At 39.2% G+C, this 23,232-nt stretch overlaps 1 protein-coding gene across 1 annotated transcript; it reads right to left on the reverse strand.

Moving 5' to 3' along the window:
* Positions 1-580: 580 nt before the first annotated feature.
* Positions 581-10,104, reverse strand: cfh (complement factor H). The gene is given in 20 exon segments (XM_056448413.1): positions 581-767; positions 1,318-1,361; positions 3,795-3,974; positions 4,074-4,250; positions 4,426-4,593; positions 5,142-5,321; positions 6,049-6,228; positions 6,315-6,470; positions 6,552-6,713; positions 6,836-7,009; positions 7,092-7,268; positions 7,344-7,511; positions 7,585-7,773; positions 8,712-8,879; positions 8,985-9,167; positions 9,276-9,352; positions 9,453-9,558; positions 9,654-9,777; positions 9,779-9,822; positions 9,970-10,104. Coding segments are annotated over 19 exon segments (2,700 nt in total). The 5' UTR covers positions 10,040-10,104; the 3' UTR covers positions 581-767; positions 1,318-1,344.
* Positions 10,105-23,232: the final 13,128 nt, after the last annotated feature.

The following is a 23,232-nucleotide window of genomic DNA, read 5'->3' on the forward strand; positions in this document are numbered from 1 at the left end:
TACTATTATAACTGAAAGCTACGTCGTGTTTGCTGGCCTCCCGCAGCCTTGTCAGGTGCTCCTGTCAACATGTATAACCTTAAAGGGTTAAAACAAATAATTCACAGCACTTCTACGATTACAGAATGTTTGCACTATTATAATTCACTTACCTTTTAATATGATTTGGTGTGACTATAACCCACTATAAGAAAAAACATAAACAACTGATGGTTTTGAATGAGAAGCTGTAATGTAGCCATGACAGGAGTTAATTTATGTGTGGCGCCCCATCATAGCAGAAAGAATGTAGCGGAAATGATGAATAGAATTTCTCATATTTATTTAAATGTGTGGTTTTCAAACTTTTCAATCCCCGTTTCTAAATTAAAAACAAGGCCATATTTTAAGCATCAATTAGTTATATTTTTTAACACATCTTCAATAATATGATTCTCAAATATAATCACATCCAATCTTGTGCTTTTTGTTTTAAAACAAAAATGTTAATTTTGATTATTCTCCACACACTTTTGATTTACTAACACTCTGTATAAAATGAGGAAATGTTGTTGAATGTAAAAAGAGACACTCACTGTAATAGTTTGAATATAAGCTTTATTCTCAAGCATTGTTAATGCAGTGTCATATTACTGTAAATGAAGTAGCAGATTGAAGTATCGAGCAAGATAGAGAGAGAGAGAGTGTGTTGTGTGTGTGTTCCTCCAGCTGCAGCATGTCTGTCCATCTTCATTTATCTGATGAATCATCAGCTCTTCATCAGAAATCTAATAAATGCAGAGTAACAGGATGATGCATGTTAATGTAATTTTTCCTCACTTTACTTACAAAGCTTGCTTTACACTTGCTACTTGTTACAGCATTTTTATCTCATTCATTTATTCATTTTCTTTTCGGCTTAGTCCCTTTATTATTCCGGGGTCGCCACAGTGGAATGAACCAACTTATTCAGCACATGTTTTACGCAGCGGATGCCCTTCCAGCCGCAACCCATCTCTGGGAAACACTCATACACACTCACTCACACTCATACACTACGGACAATTTAGCTTACTCAATTCACCTGTGCCGCATGTCTTTGGACTGTGGGGGAAACCGGAGCACCCGGAGGAAACCCACGTGAACGCAGGGAGAACATGCAAACAGCACACAGAAACGCCAACTGACCCAGCTGAAGCTCGAACCAGTGACCTTCCTTCTGTGAGGCAACAGCACTACCTACTGCGCCTCATTCACATTTTGCATTTTAAAGGAAAATACTCTATTGTTAATTTTATGTGGTTCTCAATGTCATCACAATATTTAAAAGTTTCATACCTCAGTGTTTCACTCAGGATTGTTCTTTTATGTGTATTTCTGACCTGAAGAAATGCAAAACCACATATTTCAATAATATCAATAAATCTTAAGCACAAATAGCTAATAACTAAACATTTTATAACAAAAAATACTGAATTTATTGTGCAAAAATGTTGATTGGTTCATATTAAACTAACCTGGTGACCAATGTCATGTTTCTTAGTCTAAAAACTTATTTTACACAAGTGTAATTTAACAGTAATTTTGGTGACAGTAATGTTTTATTCAGCAAGGGCACATTCAATCGATTAAAAGTGACAATAACATCTAGGCATGTCAATTACCAAAAAAATCCCAAAATTCATTTGTTGAAACTAACAATCATTAAAGGTGCAGTAGGTGATTGTCTTCAGAAACTATTTTTGTTGTGCTGGTTGAAAGTCTCTTCACATTCCGATTGTAACTATAAAAATAAATGATCTAAATGTATTTTTATGTATTTTTATATTCTGGGTAAAAAATGTTCATCCAATTAAAAATGAGTCAGAGTGAAAATTAATTAATAATGACTGGTAACTCAAACTGTCAGTCAACAAATTTAAATTGGATTTCTGCACACCCTCTTTACACAGACATATCCATCATTTTGACATGCAAGTAAAGCATAGCTATCTACAGCTGACAGAGTGTGACATCAGGTAAACTCAGCAACCTGAACCTCTTCCTTAAAGACCAACATGGCCTTGTATCTATGAAAAGAAAGATTGTTTTTGAAAGGGCTTCTGCCAAAAATGCAGAATCAATACTTTTCTGAATCCTGAATCAATATCAGAGTTTTCAATGACTTCAAAACAACATTAGCACTATTTAATTGACTGTGAACAATGCTATTATGCTAACATTAGCATTTTGGCAGATGATCACATACTGCACCTTTAACTGTATTTAGAACAAATTAACTGATTAATCATTAATCTTATTAATGCACAATGTGTTTAATGCATTGCAAAATGACACTCAAAATGCAAGCACCCTCACCCAACGAAATAGGTTTTAGTGTAAATAAAAGAATGGCAAGATTGTGAAAAGAATAAGTGAAAGTTCATTTAACAGAAACTTTTGATTATACGTAATGACTAATATGCAGCAGGTAAAAGCACCTGTTTAGATCCTTCCTGCTTGAGCCCATTGGTCCCCACTGAAATTCACTATATCAGTGGTTCTCAAACTTTTTTCACCAAGTATCACCTCAGAAAAAAATTGTGTCTCCAAGTACCACTATAACGACCAGTATTGAAATACAATAGCGTAGTAGGCCTAATTAAGCAGCTACAGCACTGCACAGTTCAAAAATGTTGCAGATTAATTCTTATTATTATGAATATTTATTATTGTCAGCCTCTTTAAACATTCTAAATAGTTTTGACATTAACACTGTCCTGTGCTTACAGGTAAAAATAAATAAAACTTCGTTTAAATTAAAATGTGCTTTAAAAGTTATTTAAAAATGGCACCGTTCTTAAAAAGTAAAAAGAAAACTGCTGTACTTAAATCTAAAGTATTGTCAAAAAATAGCCTATTCATCAAAACCTGGAAATGTTCCTTGGACCTCATAAATATAAGCTATATGTCATCATATTCATATATAAATCTTTTTGATACATTTTGAAATATATGATGCGTGTATAGATGAATTATTTGTATGTCTTTGTAATCTAAACATTAACTTATTGTATATGAGATATATGAATTGGATTTACATATTTAAATTAGAAATTAGATCTGCTTCGGTGTGTTATGTAGGCTTTGTGTGTTAGAAAAGCAAGTGATTAAACTATACCTGTCAACATTGGGATATAAAAATATGGGATACGCCCAACAACCGTTACAAATGTGGAGAGGAAATTAGCTTCAAATGAAAGAATACATAACAAACATTACAAAATTGAAAATAAAATAAAAGGTTTAGCCTATTAAAATCCATTTACTGATCACATCAGTGTTATCGTATGCGTCAAAGTGTGTTCATTTTTTGACTTTAATCATTCAGCGATTCCTCCGTGTACCAGTAGAAGGAAGCCTGCATACTGCTAGTGGTACACGTACCAGAGTTTGAGAACCACTGCACTATATCATAGAAAAATCAAGGAATATTTTAATAAAAAATTTAAACATATGTACAAATTTGTCTCAACGAAATAAAGACACGGATATACTGTATGAATCGCGGATGAGGGAAGTTTTGGATTCTTTAGCGAACAGATTCATTAATTATAACCATGTTTATCTGACAGATTAGAATGATTTAAAGGAATATCTGCAATTAATGACTGATCTTGCATGAATTCAAACCTCAACAAAAGATGCCTTTTAAATGAGCCTCAATATTATCAGGTTGGTAAAAATGACTGAAGATCAGCCACAGGCACATCTGATGACCTAATTCATGTAGCTAAATCATGTAGCTTTGATCATACACAAACACATGTACTCACATGATTCAATGTCTGACTGCCCATCAGAACATGTCACTCTCTTATAGTCGTATCCTGTCCTCACAGTCAATCCATGCTTGCAATAATAGTCAAAATAGTAACCATGCTCTAAATAGCCAGTGTGTTGATTGGTTAGCATGTTGTGTGCTTCAAGAATATCTTGTGTAATTGCACAAGGCTCTGTGACAGAGACAAATTAAAACTGATGAAACATTAAGTTCAAAATTCACTTCATGATTAGAGTGATTCAAGAGAATCATCTGGAGAAGAACGACTCACTCAGACATTTTGGAGGGGTTTTCCATCTCCCATTTTCACACCTGTAATATTGCTTTCTCTCACTCAACACATAGTGAGCCTTGCATTCATAGTATACATCAGTAGGGATTTTATCATCTGGATTCCTATTAATATAACTTCCATTTTCAACATAAGGAGGTGGTGGGCAGATGTCACCTAAATACATTTCAGAAAACTTCAGACACTTTATTCCATTTTATACATTTCTTTAATAGACTTATAACTTCACTGTGTCCGTTTAGAGTACATGAGTTGTTTAAGAAATTCATTATTCACAACCATTCCCAGCTCATTCCCAGAGTTTATTTTCATCAAATTTTAAGTGACTCACTTGTGCAGACAAAGTTTCCATTCCATTTTCCATTTTCACAGATCCACTCTCCTCCTGGAATTTTATTATACGGCTCCCTGCATGTGTATTTCAGAATTTCTTTATTGTTGTACGTATCTTTCTCTTTTTCCAGCACCATAAAATTCGCAAATGGCCTGGAACACTTTGCTAATGGGAGAAGTAAAAACAAAATACACAAATGTATAAATAGTGCTAAATGCATTTTAGAATGACTGTGACAAAATGTCCAAATTTCTTAGGAAGCAAATATGGACAGAGAAAATGAATGGAATTAAATCTTAAATGTTTAAATGAATTTGTGTGTGTTTAGTAGGGTTTTCCTATCATCATGTACATATTTACATAGCATTTAGATCTATTTTAATTTCGCAATTTCATTGAGGATTAACATGACATTTTTTGACAAATAATTCAACCCTCTTTTGTTTCAGCTTTGAGCAGGTGAGAAGCCATTTTTTGTGAGAGAGAAATATATAGCCGTGTGGGATTGATTTGATATTGGTATAATTTGGTCAAATACAGAATGATATAAACCCCTTTAAAATGTGACATATGACAGGTAAAACAACATAGCAGGTCGACAAAAAGTGGCAACTCAAATTCTTTTTCCATTGGTCATCAGTAAAATTTATTTTACAATTATTGTTAAAACTATCACAATGGTTTCTTGTTATCATCACTGATCAAATCCTCACCTTCACATGTTGGTGTTTCTTCCCAAATGCCAAAGCGGCAGGAAACTGTACCTTCCCCTTTGATTGAGAACGGGCTTCGACATTTATATGTTACGCAAGATCCCTCTACATAAAATTCTTCAACTTTAGATGTTATGTCTGCATTTTCAACTTTTGGAGGAGCCTCACAGTGGTCACCCGCTGGAGAAAAAAGAAAGTATGTAAATTTCCAAATTCAATTTTTCATTCATTCATTTTCTTTTCAGCTTGATCCCTTTATTAATCTGGGGTCGCCACAGAGGAATGAATCGCCAACTTATCCAGCATATGTTTTACGCAGCAGATGCCCTTCCAGCTGCAACCCATCACTGGGAAACATCCATACACATTAATTCACACATATACACTACGGACAATTTAGCTTACCCAATTCACCTATACCATATGTTTTTGGACTTGTGGGGGAAACCGGAGCACCCGGAGGAAACCCACACGAACACGGGGAGAACATGCAAACTCCACACAGAAATGCCAACTGACCCAGCCGAGGCTCGAATCAGCGGCCTTCTTGCTGTGAGGCAATTGTGCAACCCACTGCGTCACGTGCTGCCAAACTCCAATTACACTAATGTAAATGTTGTCCATAGATTTGATTTTCGTGTGCACTGTCATTTAAACCATCACTTCACCTCAAAAAAGTTTGAGAGGCTTAATAAAAGATAAAAATGTAAACATAAAATCCACATAATTTATGTTACAATGCCTGTATGAAGAAAATATACGATGAGGCTTGTGTGGAGTCAAATCAATGGTTTTAAATGTATCTCATTAATATATTTAGATTTATTTCTAAATATCAAAATGTTTCTTTGTCTTCAACCATATTTGTATTTAATGTTCTTTAAAAAGAGGGTTACTAAAATCTCACCTTCACATATTGGTGTTTCTTCCCATTTTCCATTGAGGCAGAAAACTGTACTTCGCCCTTTCATTGAGAACGGTCTTCGGCATGCATATGTTACATTAGATTCATCAGTATAAAATAATTTAGGTTTGGATGCTATGAGTGCATTTTCAACTTTTGGAGGAATGCCACACCACACACCCGCTGAAAAAAAGAAGAATTTCAGTAAGACTTTATATAAGTTAATTTTATGAACTTTATATGTGAATTTGTTGGTTTGTGAAGCTCACCTTTACAAGTCGGTGTTTCCCATGTACCTCTGATGCACTTTATAGAAGGTGAATTTGATATGAATCCTGGATCACAATCAACTTCAGCGGTTTCTTGATCTTTAAGTTTTAGTTTTCCATTCTGAACACTGGGCAAAGCACCACATTCTTCCTCCCCTGTAAAGGCAGATGACAGAAAACCCCTTTGAGTACATTATCAACTGTTTCACACCTGAGACTGAGAATAATCAAACTCACGCATGCACAGAGGAACATCAGAGCCTTTGCTGCACGTCACTGAGCTCCACCATTCCCCAGTTAACGGTTTGTAACCCTTGTTGCAGGAGTAAAGGATTTCTTTCTTGTTTAAGGGTTGACTAAACCCATTTTTCACATGTAGACTATGGCAATCTAGCTTTTCTGCAAGGAAACAGTTTCAAGACACTTCACATATCTTGGTTTATATGTTTTTGAGCAATCTACAATTATTAGATTGAATAATGAAAAATTTCTGTGGAATTAATGGCAGTAATCTTACAAACCAGTGCACTGCTGTAAACCTGTCCATTGAGCTTGGGGATCGCAAGTTATTTCAACTGTTTCTTCAGGTTCAAATCCCGGATTGCATTTATATCGTAGTGTTGATGCAGTTCTGTAACTTTGTCTTAGAACTCCTTCAATTTTTGCATCTGGGATATCAGGTCGTCCACACATTCCTGTAAAACAAATATCCATCATACTAATTAGAATTGTTTTTGGGAAATGAGAAACAAAAAAGTTGAAAACACCACAACATACCAGCGCATTGCCGTATGCCTGACCATTGACCCGGGGATATACAGGTAATTTTTACAGTGCCCTGTGGTTCAAATCCAGGTTGGCATTCATATTCTATTGCTGCATTGAGATTGTACTTTGATTTCTGACCTCTTGTGATTTTTGCATTTGGTAGACTAGGAGCTGCACAGACGATTTCTGTAAAACAAATCATAGTAAGTCAAATTTGAGGAATCATTTGCACAAATTGTGAAGTTTAACAACAGGACATACCAACACACAGTGGTTTTGGTGTTAATCCATCTTGTGTGCATGTAGCCACTTCTGCCTTTTTATAAAAACCCCAATCACACTCGTAATATTTTGTTTCGTCCAGTTTCCAAGTCCTCCAAAAGTAGGTGGACACATGCTGGTCACTTGATGGAGGTTCACATGTAATCACTGAAACAAGATTTGAGATCTTTTAATAACATCCTGTAATGTCATAACCAAATATGTTTCTCTGTAATCTTACCTTCACAAACAGGATTATAGTTCCACGTTCCATCCTCTTTACATGTAAATGTTCTGCTGGTTTCTTTTGTTCTAAACCAGGTTCTTTTAGAGCAGGTGATTGTCACACTTTCTCCAGCTCTGAAAATAGTTTTTCCCTCCGGGATGACCCTTTCCACCTCAAAGTTTGATGTTAGCTCACAAGTTACAACTGTAAAAGGCATACGTAGTTATATAGAAATAAAAAATAATTAATACAATATGTTGTCACTAAGTGAAGTTTTCAAACTAATTTCGAGAGGAGCACGTGATATGATTGACTGCAGCTGGCCACTCATCTACATTCACTAGTTAGCCAATCAGATTAACCCTAACTCACTATAAGTAGCCTAGCTAGAACTACTCTCTTATCTTCGTTTTCCGAAGAAACCCCCCATCCACCCCATCTCCTCCTCCTCCTCCTTTCTTCTTCTTACCACGGGGAGCTCTCGAGAACCACCTGATCTCGTACTCCCCGCATATGCTCTATGGACCAGGCGGGAGCCCTGGGCTCACCTATCTCCGAGCTCAGGGTTCTCTCCCGGGACAGCATGCCAAACCTGCTAACAGTTGTCAAACAATATCTAAGTGTGAACTCTTGAAATAAGTAGGTCACACTTTATTTTGATGGTCCGTTTGTTGAATTTAAGTTGCATTGCATCTACATGCCAACTTATTTTCATTAGATTATCAGTAGATTTTAGGTTAGGGTTAGGGTTAGTGTAAATTGACATGTAGTTGCAAAGTTTCTTATAGTCAGTTAAATGTCTGTTGAATGTCAGTATCAGTAGATATTAAGCAGACTAATACTCAAATGGGTCGTCAAAATAAAGTGTTACCAATAAGTAATACAGACACTTTTTAAATGTTTTAAGAACATTTACATTTGCTGAATTCCTATCTAAAATTGTCATAAATGTTCAAAAATGAAATAATATTATTACATTTAGTTAACTTATTCAAATATTGGTGTGCTGACTGCATTACAGCTCTGCCGTAAAGTTAAAGTCAGACTAAAAACAAACAAATATTTAGTTTTCAATAACTTAAAACAAATGATTCAGTTTCAGTGTTATTTCAACTTAATTCATCATAACAGCGGTGAATTACCATCACATTCAGGGTTCAGAGTCCAGCCATGTGAGGCACATCTGGGAAATGCGTCTCTAATCTTGTACCCTGGGAAGCATCTGTATTTTAATGTGGCCTCTTTCTGGTATTCTGGCATCAAATCAATAACTTCTCCATTTGGTATGTCAGGTGCTGTGCATGTTATCTCTGGGTTAAAAAAAATTAAGGAACAACATAATTAAAGTTGTTAAATCGCAAAAAACTTGTGATCTCAGAAAAAAATCAAATCAAATAAAGCAAAAGTAAATGAACCTATGCACTTTGGAACCGGGGCACTCCAGTCGCCCGTCTCTGTGCAGTGAATGTCTTTACTTCCATCTATCTTTTTCTCAGACGATTCGCATTCAAAATGAATAACTTCACCATAATTCCCCTCCTCTGTGTTGCCCGATGCAATCACCTCTCTGTCTGTGTGAATGGCTGGACATTTCACCGCTATACATGAAAATAAAATAGAAATCAGTCGCTCAACAAAACAAATCTGTAAATACTCTTTAGTAGTTTATGAGAAAATCAAAAGAAAATAGTGAGGAAAAAGCATACCTTCACACTCAGGGATGGCATTGTCCCATCCTTGAGATCTGCAGGTACGCTGATTGATTCTGCTTGTCATTTCATACCTGTCAACATGTTTTAAACTCTTTACAGGTTCAAGAAAGGTTAAACCGAGTATGACGGTGTGTGTCATACAATAGAAAAAATAGCATAAAACAAGTTTACCCTTTCTTGCAAGTATACACCACCGTTGTTCCAAATACAAACTCCGTCCCCACTAAAAGTTTAAAATCTGCGTTTGCTGCGTCCCCTGGATGACTGCACTTTTTCTCTATTCAAATCAAATGAGTTTTATTCAGCATAATGACATTCGTTTCATAACTCTGCAAAAATGATTTGATCACATCTATTTTTTTTTGTTCTTACTTGTACATGGCCGCACAATGTTTTCACTCCATTTTCCGTTTTCACACTTTAATCTGTACATGCCAGTAAAACCTGTCTGGCAGGTCACTTTCACTATTTTTCCATCATCATATGAAGCTTTCTGAAACTGGTTCTACATTGTCATATTTAATGTCGTCTCGAAGACAACCTGAAGAGCACAAATAAACTACTCTTTACACAAAGATTTAACTGTCATATGCATGCACACACAAAATGTTTAAGAATATGCATACAATATAATATTTACATTCAAATCAACTGAGTTCTAATTAAATTGACTTAAAGTTATACTTGCCTATACACTGGCCACATTTTAGGCACAACAACCAAACAACGAAGCCCAGGAGTTTTACAGGAACTCTCATTTTGAGCTCAATTCACAAGTAGCTTTTTTGTTGGTCTGTTTCTGAACCTCTTGCTGTTCTGAATATCAGCAAGTTAATCATTTACCAAAGTCAAAAGAACTTAATTCTTACATCACAGCTCTCTGTGGCCAGGCAATATTTCCTGTTAAAAATTGTTGTAGCAATTCATGTTACCATAGTAAAGTCAAATTTCCTGACTCATATTTGAGTAACATATGAACAGGAAACTATGGGCAGTTGACAAAATAATTGCGGTGTTCACCTTTGAACTCTGCAGCTTAATTCTGTTATACAGTTTTCTTTTTATTGTTTAATGTTCTTCTTTATTCAAATCAATCAAATACTTTATACATTATACCTAATTAGATATTAACAAGAATGAAGATTTGCAACTCTTGCAAGCTTCTAGATACTGCTATAGTAGCTGTTGCAAAATAGATCTGTAACTGCCATTGCAAAATAACCATTAGGATTGAGAAATCTGATGAAACAGATACTGATAACAAATGACAGAAAACGAATTTAACTGAATTTGCTCTGCTTAAATTGTTGTTGTCTACTAGATGGCCTTATGATCCTTCTTATCTCAAATTAAAAAAAAGAATGTTTATCTTTTCTAGTTTTACTGTAAAAGCTGGATGTAATTTACTGGATCTTACAATGTGGGCTTTTGGTAAACATTGAAATGCAAACCTCAAAGGTCTTCAGCTTTATTTACAAATGGTTGTTGTGTGAGTTTTGGCACATTCAGAAAATGGGTGTATTTTGGTGTGTGTGTATGTGTGTGTGCGTGTGTGTGTGTGTGTGTGTGTGTGTGTGATTTATTATTTACAGTAGTTTGCAAAAAAACATCTACACAAAATGCTGGTTAAATTAAAGCCAAATATCATGGGTTTCATAAGGTTTGCAATTTATTTTTGATTTTACTTCAAATAAATTAATTCATTTAACTACCACTTAATCAAAAGAATAAATACAAGGTATGCAGGTATTAAATCAATCATTAATACAACGTAAAAGCACATATTTATGCAATAAGCACATTGTAAGAAATGTTTAATGTGTAATTCATTAGTTAAGGCTGCTTAATATAAATTGGGACCAATTTTTGTTTTGGTCTAAATATTAAAAACACTTGTTTGATTAGATTTTCAAGCTTGGTTCTGTGGACCCCTAGGGGGCTGTAAGTGAGCTCTAGAAAGACAGCAAAAATGTCCGGAGGAAAATAATTAAAATAACGCTTAATATAAAAATATTTAGTGAATAAATAAAATATTACAATAAATTACCTTTAATAGTCATTTAATAATAATTATTATTATAAATAATAATAATAATATTTATTATTATTATTATTTTAAACAATAAAATAATAGTTACAAAATAGTATAAATAATTAAATTTTTTTAAAATAAATAAATAATACAATTGAATATTTTAAATAATTTAAATTGGAATACAATAATACGTAAAAGGGACACTAAAATACTACAAAAATATATATAATGAGTAAAGAAGTGATGTAAACTAAGTATAAACTAAGTACAAATAGTAGTCATTTATATATATATAAAAAACAATGTAATAATGTAAATTAGAAACTTAATACAATAAAGTGGGGGTTGCTCACATGAGAGGTTATTTTAGATTATTTTATTGCAGTAACATCTACATGAAATCCATAGGATTTAAAAAGTTAGGTTTAAATCAAAAATTGTTTTGCAATAACTGATCAAACTATTTTAAATTTTACAAGCAATATTGGAAACATTATTTGTAAATGTCCATATTACAGTGGACCTATTCGTTTACTATACTTCACGAGTTCACACTCGGAATCGTTTAAGAATAAGGCGGGAATGTAATGCTTAAGAGGTGAGGTGTCGGGGTGGTGGAGGGATGCTAAAGTCGTGAGATGCTGCAGATAAGACAGCTTTGGTATATATAGGGGTTTGGTCAAGAACTGATTTGATAATAGGATAATTGTCAATGACGTATTCGATACTAAAACTTCTGAGTGTACTCCTCCCAAAATTTGTTACAAAACATCACTTCACGAGTTCACACTTGCAATCGTTTAGGAATAAGGCGTATTTGGTGTGCTGTCCGGGGAGAGGGCTCTGAACTCGAGGAGGACACCCCAGCTCGAATCATTCCCCTTATCAGGAAACAGAGAGGAATTGGGATTTGAGTGAGGTTATCTAGCCCGGCCCCAGAACGCTCCCCAAAAATTGCTATTTGGTTATAAGACAGCAGCCAGACAAGTGTGCGAGCCCCCCAAAATTTGCTAATCTTTCAAATTTGGAGGGGTGCTGTTAAAGTTGACAGTTGTGTGTTGTAAGGTGTGTGTCTCGGGAGGAGGCAGTTGCTGTGTTGATGGTGATGCATTATGAGTATCTGCAGCAGGGCGTCTTCTGTGGGAGTGGTCACTGCATTAGTCCCCTTGATAGCTGTCGCTGTGCTGACAGTGGTGTATGATAAGGTGTGCGTCTCCCATAGGAGCGGTTACTGCGCTTGCAGTGGTGTGTAAAAGGGTGTGTGTCTCCTGTAGGAGCAGTCACTGAGCTTGCAGTGGTGCATAATGTGTGCTTTTCTCGTAGGAGTGGTCACTGCACTAGTGGTGGTGCATGATAAGGTATACGTCTACTGTGGGAGCTGTCACTGCACTAGCAGTGGTGCATAAAAAATGAGGTGTGCGTCTCCTGTAGGAGCGGTCACTGCGTTAGCAGTGGTGCATAGTAAGATGTATGTCTCCGGTAGGAGCGATCACGGCGCGTATGTGTAGTAAGGTGTGCATTTCCCTTATGAGCGGTCACTGCACTAACAGTGGTGCATAATAATGTGTGCGTAATAAATTGTGTAACTCCAGTGGGAGTGGATGCTGTACTAGCATTATTAACATTTAGTATGCAAAGTGTGTTTCGAAGGAAGTGCCTTGTAAATTGTCAATGACGCAATGTGTTGTGAGATGTGGTGGGATGGGCTCTAGTGGATGTAAATTTTGATCCTAGAGGGGTTTTTGAATAAGGGTTTGATGGGCTCTTCTAATCTGAAAGTATTGATGAGCTCACAGAAGTAGTGTGTGACTACGTATCTTTTTGTACAGATATGATTATTCCTCACAAAACTGTTATTGACTTTCCTAACAACAAACCCTGGCTGTCGAATGATACAAAATCTCTCCTGCAAAGTAAACAAAAATATTTTTACAGGGTGATATGAGCTCAGTTAAGCAATTAAAAAGGCACTGAGAGTGCAAATAAATAAGGATAAAATTTGGTATAAGGACAAAATTGAGAAACAGTTGAGCAGCAATAATTTAAGATCAGCCTAGCAAGGTGTGAAGACAATGGCTGGGTGTAAAGAAAATAGAGGGGGCATAAGGTTTGATGAGGATGATTTTAAGTCAGAAAATTACATTTTAAAACACCGCCTGTCTTGTAGTAAATCCGTAACATAAGTAAGACTCAGGTCTAAGGCCTCTTTCACACAATTAACACTACAAAAAGCCCGGGCCCAGACAATATTGGTGGTAGGGTGCTACATACGTGTGCTGAACAGCTTTCTGAAATATTTCATTACGTTTTTTCTCAGTCTCTTATGCTACAAAGAGTGCCTGAAATTTGGAAGAAATCTGTTACTGTTCCTAAAGCCAAAACTAAAGTTTCCTCAGGAGTTAAATGATTTCAGACCTGTTGCCCTTACTTCATTAATTATGAAGTTTCGAGAGAATTATTAAAGGTGAGATTTTATTGCAGTCAAAGGACAAATTTGATCCATTGCAGTTTGCATTTAGACAGAGCAGGGGAGTTGAAGATGCTAATCTTACACTGTTAAATTACCTGTTTAATCACCTGGAAAAGCCTAAGACCCAAGCCAGATTGTTGTTTATTGATTTCTCTTCTGGTTTTAATACTCTGAAGCCACATTTGTAGGTTGAGAAATTAATTTCTCTTTTTAACTTGATCTCTTTTTATTATTTGTGGATGGATTCTGGTTTTTTAGTAGGACGTCAGCAGTGTGTCAGAGTAAATGGTGCTCTTTCTAACTTTCAGTATTGTTCCACTGGGTCCCCTCAAGGTTGTTGCCTCTCACCTCTTCTGTTCATCATGTATACTAATGATTGCCAGTGTATGTACGGGAACTGTCATATCATAAAATATGCTGATAATTCGGTGATTGTGAGTCTCCTTGATGATCAGGATTTGGGTCATGGTCCTGTTGTGGAAGAATTTACTTTCCTGGTGTGATAGATTTTCTCTCCAGTTTAATGTAAATAAAACAAAAGACATGGTGATAGATTACAGGAAGGCTTCTCCTACCCCCAGCATAACAAATATTAAAGGCTTGGATATTGAAATTGTGGACACATAAATATTTAGGGGTTGTTATTGACAATATGTTGACATTTCAACCTAACACTCAGGCTGTCTATAAAAAAGTTCAACAAAGATTGTTTTTTTCTGAGTAAACTGAGATGGTTTTAAGTTTTTCACCTCTATGATGACATTGTTTTATAAACAATTTATTGAATCTGTTTTATCTTTTTGCATTGTAGCTTGGTACGGTAATCTGAGTGTGTCAAACAAGAACAGGTTGAGTAGTCTGGTGGTGGTAGGCAAGATCATTGGTTTTAACTAAACTGGTCCAACAGTAATTTACCACACTAGTGTTTTAAAGAGAGCTCAGGGTATCCTATGCACTCCGGATCACCCGTTGTACTCTGTGTTTCAGCTGTAGCCATCAGGACGTCGTTTTAGAGTTCCTATTTGCAGGACAAATAGAGTCAGAAATTATTTTATAATGGTGGCCATTAGGTCATTAAATGAGTCCAGGTGGGAGTGAGATGCACCTTAAATATGATGTATTGGATGTTGTGGGGTAATATTTTATTAATGTGTACATGGAACTTTGCCTGTGTTTTGGCACCTTGCTGCAATTTTAGTTTCCCTCAAAACTACATGGTAGAGGTGACAGAAAATCTGGATCAACTGCACCCTCAAGTGGTCCAGTCCCTGTACAAAGTTGTGATTACGTAGCTGAAGATCTTTGCCCCGAACCTGACGGGACCCGGCGCTTCGGGTGGGTTCGGGTTTTAATTCCATAATTTTAAATGGGGTCGGGTCGGGCCGGGCTTGGCTTGCGCATTAAATGAACAGTCATGTGATTCATTTCGATTAGCGTGATGATAGTAATTAAATCGTTTGTTACAACATTAAAATCCCTCTTTGCAAATGGTGAAACAAAAGAGGACGGAGAAGTCAAAAAGAGCGAATTTTGACTGTGGTCAGGCCAGCTGCCAGTTTAATAAGAACGGTCCATTCTTGCCGTAGCCGCAAAGGTATTCGGCGGTCACTCATACACTGCGTGTTGGTATTACGGCAAAGCACTGAACAGCAATGTATGTACAGCAAGCTGACAGGGAAGATGATGAGGCCACTCGCAACACTGAAACTGCTGTCATGGAAAATGAAGTAGATGTGCTTGGCTGTATGAAGATAAACAAACAATCCTACCCAAAAGTTGCCAAAATTAGCCAGATCAGAACTATGCATCTCGGCCTGTAGCAGCAGCAGTGAAAGGTGTTCAGTGCTGCTGGACGCACCATCCAGCAGCCATTAACAGTGGATTCAATAATGTTCCTCCACAAAAAACACGTAGCCTAGTCTTGGTGAGTAAAGGATTTTTTAATTATAAATAAATATTAATAAACCAAAATCATAATGTAGACAGAGTATACAGGCTAATGTTGGCATTAGGCTATTCTTTTAATATTTAGCCTCACCGTCGCCTTAATGCCGGATAGTGAAGAGAAGGGCGAAACATATCTCGCAGAGCCTTTATGCGAGCCTGTTAAGTTTCGTATTGAATTTAAAATATTGCTTCTTACATATAAAGCTTTAAATAATCTAGCTCCTGTTTTATTTAACCAATCTTCTGTCTCGCTACAATCCAACTCGCTCTTTAAGATCTCAAAACTTAGGGCTTCTGGTAGTACCTAGAATAGCAAAGTCGAGTAAGGAGATCGAGCCTTCTCATTTATGGCTCCTAAACTCTGGAATAGCCTTCCTGATAACGTTCAGACACACTCTCCCAATTCAAAACTAGATTAAAGACCTATCTGTTTAGTAAAGCATACACTCAGTGCACCACTTAGCAGGTCTTCTACACAGGTTCTGCATCTTGTTTATATACACTGTGAACATCAGCTACGCTAATTATTTTCTTTATTCTCCATTCCACCTGGGGATACTCTTCCCGAGGCCCTCAGACTATGCAGATTCACTGATTCGATCCAAGATCAATGACGAGATGGATCCCAAGGTTTCCATATACTGGACCAGGCCGTATCCTGAGCAGCTACTGTGGTGGTCAATGGAAGAGTGGAGAACATGAGATGATTCCTGTGACACTCCAGAGACAGACGAGTCTTCGCTGAGGCCAGCTTCCAGCCTCCGCCACTGAGACTGCAGCTCTGCACAAGACGTTTTGGCAAGCTGAGAAATTAAATGGTATTAAAATGCCCAACTGAACCTGGTTTCTCTCAAGGTTTTTTTTTTCTTCACTTTCGCCATTTAGTGAAGTTTTTTTTTCCCTCTCCGCTGTCGCCACTAGCTTGCATGGTTCGGGATCTGTAGAGCTGCGCATCGTTGGATTTGCTCTTCAGTATTTGGACTCTCAGTAGTGATTATTAAACCACACTGAACTGAGCTAAACTGAACTGAACTTAAACGCTACAAACTTGAACTACACTGTTCCTATTTACTATGACCTTTTATGTTGAAGCTGCTTTGACACAATCTACATTGTATAAGTGCTTATACAAATAAAGGTGAATTGAATTGAATTTATCCTTAATTTTTGTTGTTGCCAATACCTGTCATATTTAGAATTTATTTATTTAATTTGTTAAGAAAGACTTCTTTTCATTGGTCTGTGTGGTGGCCATTTTGAAGGCTAAATGTTCTGTCCTAGGCCAATTTTAGAGTGCTGAGATGTACGATGTTACAGAGGACTTATTTCATTTCTTATATTTTACTTCCAAGTGGCCTGTAGCCTCGTTTTGTTACTAATAAATTATGTTAAAACATATAAATGACTCTTCTTAAAAAAAAGGCAAAGGAGCTGTGTGCCTATGCAACATTTGAATAATGTCGGGCCTATAAACCAAGGTTCGGGCTTTATAAAGCTGTCAATAAAATGTACCTGTTGGGGCTCGGGTCCTATCGGGCGTAATTTTTATGGCCGATTACAGCTCTAGTATGTACATAAATCTTATCACTGTAAAAAAGGTATTTTCTTTCTACCCTTCATAGAAAGAATCAATCAATCATTCTTTCACGATATATTCTTTTGAAGAAAGAAACTCATAAGTCTCATTTACATTCGAAATGTCCCCTTTCAGCCCATTCAGCGCCCCGTGTGGCTCGGGAGGATGAAAAGGGCTTGGACATAATTATGACAACCCAATCTTTTAAGAGTTCCCCCTGAAACGTTAGCTGCTATGAATCGACACAGACAACAATGTGGCAAAAGTGGTTCGTTTTTATTTAATAAAGATAAAGGAAATATTTTAAACTCACCCAAAAATGTATTTACAAATGTGTACTATGAATGCAAATGAAGTAAACAAACAAACCTGATAGAGGGAAGGAAAAAAGCGGTGCCTAATCAAAGAAAATAACAATATTAAACACCCGCTAACTAATCCCTCCCCCACCTCTAAATAACTAAAGAAAAATATGTACGTAAATAGGAAAAAAAAAAAAAAAACCTCTTCGGCGTCACACCACCCCTCTCAACGGCACTCACTGGAACAAACACATACAGAAGAGCACCCACTTCTAACCTAGTGGATTAACAGAGAGTCAACTAAGTGTGTGTAAAATGCAAGTCATGTGACCATACTTCACTTTCACTTCACTTTTAGGACATTAAGCAAGGTTAGAATGAGACGTTTCTGAACAGATGTACAACTCACAAAAAAAGAACCAGAGAACAAGATAGGCACAAAATGTCTCAAAAAACAAGCACAGCAACAACAAGGATCCCCCTCTAATCTGGGTTTATGTCATCACTGAAGGAATGGTTAAATAACCCCATCTTCTTCTGATTGGTCCACTCAGGAGAACTCAGCCAACCAATCGGAACACTTAGATTTCAGAAGAACAGCAGACAGCAAATAAAACAAAAGAGATAAGAGAACATCAGAGCAACACCCCCAGGCATGTAACACGGTGCATACCGCACTTTTGCCCACTTATTAACTAATACATAGACATCAAATATTAATTTGGTTTAAAATAAACTACTTGCATTTATATTATCTCTTCAACAGAAACTGATAAAGGAAAATTATATAAGTTAGATTTAGTAGACTACACTGCTACAAAATAAGTTAAATAAAACAGTTTCTGTATTTTGTGGTTTGCGTTATTTTAAAGCCACATGCATGGCAAACCCATTCGAAGTCACTTTCAAAATCTGAATGAGTAAAGAAATAAATACTCATTCAACAAATATTTATCCAAAGAAATACCTATGTTCAAAATAACATGACCTCGAGAAAAAAGTGGACAACTAAGTTGTAAAGCTATGTACATAACATTATAGAGCCTTAAACCATGTCTTATAGTCTATACAAAATAATTATTGTATGAAAATATTTCCTGTATTTGAAATAGCATACAAGATGGCCTAGCAAGCTGTAAGGATTTGGCTTTATTAAATAAATGTTTGTAATGAAGGTTGACAGCTTTAAAATGTGCAATGGGGGATGTGTGAAACAAATTGTATGTACTTAATGTTGAGTTTACAGCATTTTTTTTTAAATATATAAAAATTCAGTTAACTCTTACCTAGCAGCAATCCTCTCAGCGTCTTTTCTGACCATCGGTCCTTCAGAACACCTGAGCTGCGGGTCTCAAAATTTAAAAGATGATCCTCGCAGGGATGCGTTGCAAACACATAGAATGGTTTTGGGAATCAAACTTTAAATGGAAATCTATATTGCATTTCTTTACACTACAAAAAGAAACCTAAAACATATTCAAAAGTTTCTTAATATGATTAGTTATACAGGGTCTAGAAGGTCTGCCAGTTTGTCACAACAAAAGTTGCTCAATCAAAACTAGCCCAACGGCCGATCAAAGCCCAGTTCCTAACTCAAAGTATGTATTCAAATAATATGAATATACTGTTTGAATATTATATATCAAAAATTCCAGAGTCTAGGGCTGTTTCTCAATTCCAAGAACAATTTGAAATAAGCCATTCCACTGTTTGTAAAATATTCTACAAGTGAAGGGCTTTTTGAAACAACTGCCAACCATGCCCAGTATGCTGGTCGTCCCAGCAAGATTACCTCAAGAGCAGACCACAAGATGCTAAAGATCTCCAAAAACCTTAAAATGACGTCACGGGACTTATAGGCAGGCTCTGGCTACTGTTGATGTGAAAGTGCATGCCTCTACAACAAGAAAGAGACTGCACAAGTTTAACTTGCATGGGAGGTGCAAGGGGAAGGAACCTTTGCCTTCATAAGAAAAACATCAAGGCCAGACTAAAGTTTGCCAGATGAGTCTAAATTTTAATTATTTGGACACCAAAACAAATGACATGTTTGGTGTAAACCAAAAACAGCATTCCAGGAAAGAAACCTCATACAACTATGTAGCACAGAGGTGGAAGTGTCATGGTTTAATACACCAAAAAATCTAAGAGTGCATCAGCGGGTGCGTGAGGATCATGCGAGACCATCTGTCAGAAAACTAAAGCGTGCTGGGGTCAAGGACCCCTTAGGTGGAGGACAAGGGGCCTAAGGAGCCAGACTGCAAGCCTTGGGAGAGAGGGATTGGGCCCTGGGTAGCTTGCTGGGGTCAGGGACCCCTTAGGTGAGAGGGGCATGTGGGCCCTAAGGAGCCCCGACTGCATGCCCAGGGAGAGTGGCTGGCCGTTAGGGCAGCCTCACTAGGGTCAGAGACCCTAGAGGGGAGGGCAAGGGGGCCCTCCTAGGGCCCTGAATACAATCCCAGGGAGAGAGGTTGCCCCCAGGGTACCTTGCTGGCCCAGTGAACCCATTAGGTGAGGGGCAAGGGGGCCCTCTGGGGCCCCGGACTGCAAGTCCAGGTAGAGAGGTTGGCCACTGGCTAGCTTGCTGAGGTCAGGGACCCCCTTAGGTGAGGAGGAAAAGTGGGGCTACCTAAGGTGCCCAGACTGCATGCCCCAGGAGAGTGGCTGGCCCGTGGGCAGCTCACGGGGGTCAGAGACCCTGCAGGTGGAGGGCAAGGGGCCCTCTGGGGCCCAGACTGCAATCACCAGGGAGAGAGGTTGGCCCCTGGGTATGCTTGTGGGGTCAGTGACCCCTTAGGTGAAGGGCAAGGGGGCCCTAAGGAGCCCAGACTGCCATGCCCAGGTAGAGTGGCTGGCCCCTGGGTAACTCACTGGGGTCAGAGGACCCTGGAGATGGAGGGCAAGGGGGCCCTTGGGGGCCCAGACTGAGAGTCCAGGGAGAGAGGTTGGCCTTGTGGTAGCTTGCTGGTGTTAGGGGATCCCTTGGGTGGAGGGGAAGGGGGCCCTCTGGGGCCAAGACTGCATGTCCAGGGAGAGAGGTGGCCCCTGGGTAGCTTGCTGGGGTGAGGGACACCTCAGGTGGATGGCAAGGGGGCCTTAAGGAGCCCAGACTGCAAGCAAAGGGAGAGTGGCTGGCCACTGGGCAGCTCACTGTGGTCAGAGACCATGGAGGTGGAGGGCAAGCGGGCCCTCTTGGGCCCAGACTGTGATACCAGTGAGAGAGGTTTGCCCCTTGTAGCTTGGCGGGGTCAAGGACCCCTTAGGTGGGGCACCAAGATGGCCTTCTAGGGCCAGGACTGCAAGTCCAGGGAGAATGGATTGCCCCTGGGTAGCTTGTTGGGGTCAGGAACCCCTTGTGTGGAGGGCAAGTTGGCCCTAACAAGCCCAGACTGCAAGCCCAGGGAGAATGGCTGGCCCCGGACAGCTCACTGGGGTCAGAGACGCTGGAGGTGAAGGGCAAGGGAGCCCTCTGTGACTCAGGACTGCAATCCAGGAAGAGACGTTGGCTCCTGAGTAGCTTGCTGGGGACAGTGACCCCTTAGGTGGAGGGCAAGGGGGGCCCTAAGGAGCCCAGATTGCAAGCCCTGGGAGAGTGGTTGGCCCCTTGGCAGCTCAGTGGTGTCAGAGACCCTGGAGGTGAAGGGCAAGGGGGCCCTAAGGGGCCCAGACTGCAATCCCAGAGAGAGAGGTTGGCCCCTAGGTAGCTTGCTGGTGTCGAGGACCCCTTAAATTGAGGGCAAGGGGGCCCTCTGCGGCCTGAACTGCAAGTCCAGGGAGAGAGATTGGCCCCTGGGTAGCTTGCTGGGTTCAGGCACGCCTTAAGTGGATCACAAAGGGGTCCTAAGGAGCCCAGACTGCAAGCTCAGGAAGAGTGGCTGCCCCTGGGTAGCTCACTGGGTTCAGAGACACTGGAGATGGAGGGCAAGGGGACCCTTTGGGGTCCAGACAGCAAGTCCAGGAAGAGTGGTTGGCCTCTGGGTAGCTTGCTAGTGTCACGGCTCCTTAGATGAAACGCAAGGGGGCCCTAAGGATCCCAGAGTGCAAGCCCTGGGAGAGAGGTTGGCCCCTGGGCTGCCCAGAGACCCTGCAGGTGGAGGGCAAGGGGACCTCTGGGGCCCAGACTGCAATCCCAGGGAGAGAGGTTGGCCCCTGGGTAGCTTGTGGGGTCAGTGACCCCTTAGGTGAAGGGCAAGGGGGCCCTAAGGAGCCCAGACTGCATGCCCAGGGAGAGTGGCTGGCCCCCAGGCACCTCACTGGGGTCAGAGACCCTGGAGGTGGAGGGCAAGGGGGCCCTCTGGGGCCCAGACTGAGAGTCCAGGGAGAGAGGTTGGCCCTTGGGTAGCTTGCTGGGGTTTGGGATCCCTTGGGTGGAGGGGAAGGGGGCCCTCTGGGGCCAAGACTGCATGTCCAGGGAGAGAGGTTGGCCCCTGGGTAGCTTGCTGGGGTGAGGGACACCTCAGGTGGATGGCAAGGGGGCCCTAAGTAGCCAAGACTGCAAGCAATGGGAAAGTGGCTGGCCACTGGGCAGCTCACTGTGGTCAGAGACCATGGAGGTGGAGGGCAAGCGGGCCCTCTTGGGCCCAGACTGTGATACCAGTGAGAGAGGTTTGCCCCCTTTGTAGCTTGGTGGGGTCAAGGACCCCTTAGGTGGGGGCAAGATGGCCTTCTAGGGCCAGGACTGCAAGTCCAGGGAGAGTGGATTGCCCCTGGGTAGCTTGCTGGGGTCAGAGACACTGGAGATGGAGGGCAAGGGGACCCTTTGGGGTCCAGACAGCAAGTCCAGGAAGAGTGGTTTGGCCTCTGGGTAGCTTGCTAGTGTCACGGCCCCTTAGGTGGAGGGCAAGGAAAAGAGCAACCAGGTCACAGCAGTCTTCAGGACTGTGATCAATTTTGTGTCCATCCATACAAACTGTGTTGAGACCAAGTACTGTAATACTGGTTTTTATGTTTTATATTGTATTCGAGTTTTAAAAAGGTTAGTTCACCCAAAATTTAAAACTATTATATCTGTTCTATTGATTTAAACAAAGGGTGTCAAACTCTGATTTTGGAGGGCCACTGCCTTAAACAATTTAGCCCCAGCCCTAATAAAAAAGTAACTCATCCAGTTAATGAAGCCATTCAGGCTTATTTGACAACTAGGTGGTATGTGTGTTGGAGGATTGGAACTAAAATCTGCAGGTCTGTGGCCCTCCATGGGTTTGAGTCCCCTGCTGTAAACCTACAAGACTTAATTCATTTCTAAAACTCAAATGATGTTTTTAATAATAAAAACTCTCCACTGAAAGCCTATTCATGACTTTTTAGACATCTTGAATTCAAAGCTCCTTTTATAATGATCATTTCTTTCTTATTTTAGCTGTTTATAAAAATGAATGTGTCATGAAAAATGAAGACATGTCTGATGGATTTGGGTAAAGATATGTAATGACAAAATTTTTATTTCTTGACGGTTTATTGTTTTTTATTTTTATGAGACTAATTATTAAATGTACATAAGTTTATGTAAAACCAGCTGTTGGGTTGTAGCACCTGTTTTAAATAAACTGGTACTGTTGGTGTTTAACACTACAATAACATGAAGTTTATTAAAAATGTCTTAATTATAATAAAGTATTAAA

This window comes from Danio aesculapii, chromosome 22, assembly GCF_903798145.1.
Source record: "Danio aesculapii chromosome 22, fDanAes4.1, whole genome shotgun sequence".
Taxonomy (NCBI): domain Eukaryota; kingdom Metazoa; phylum Chordata; class Actinopteri; order Cypriniformes; family Danionidae; genus Danio; species Danio aesculapii.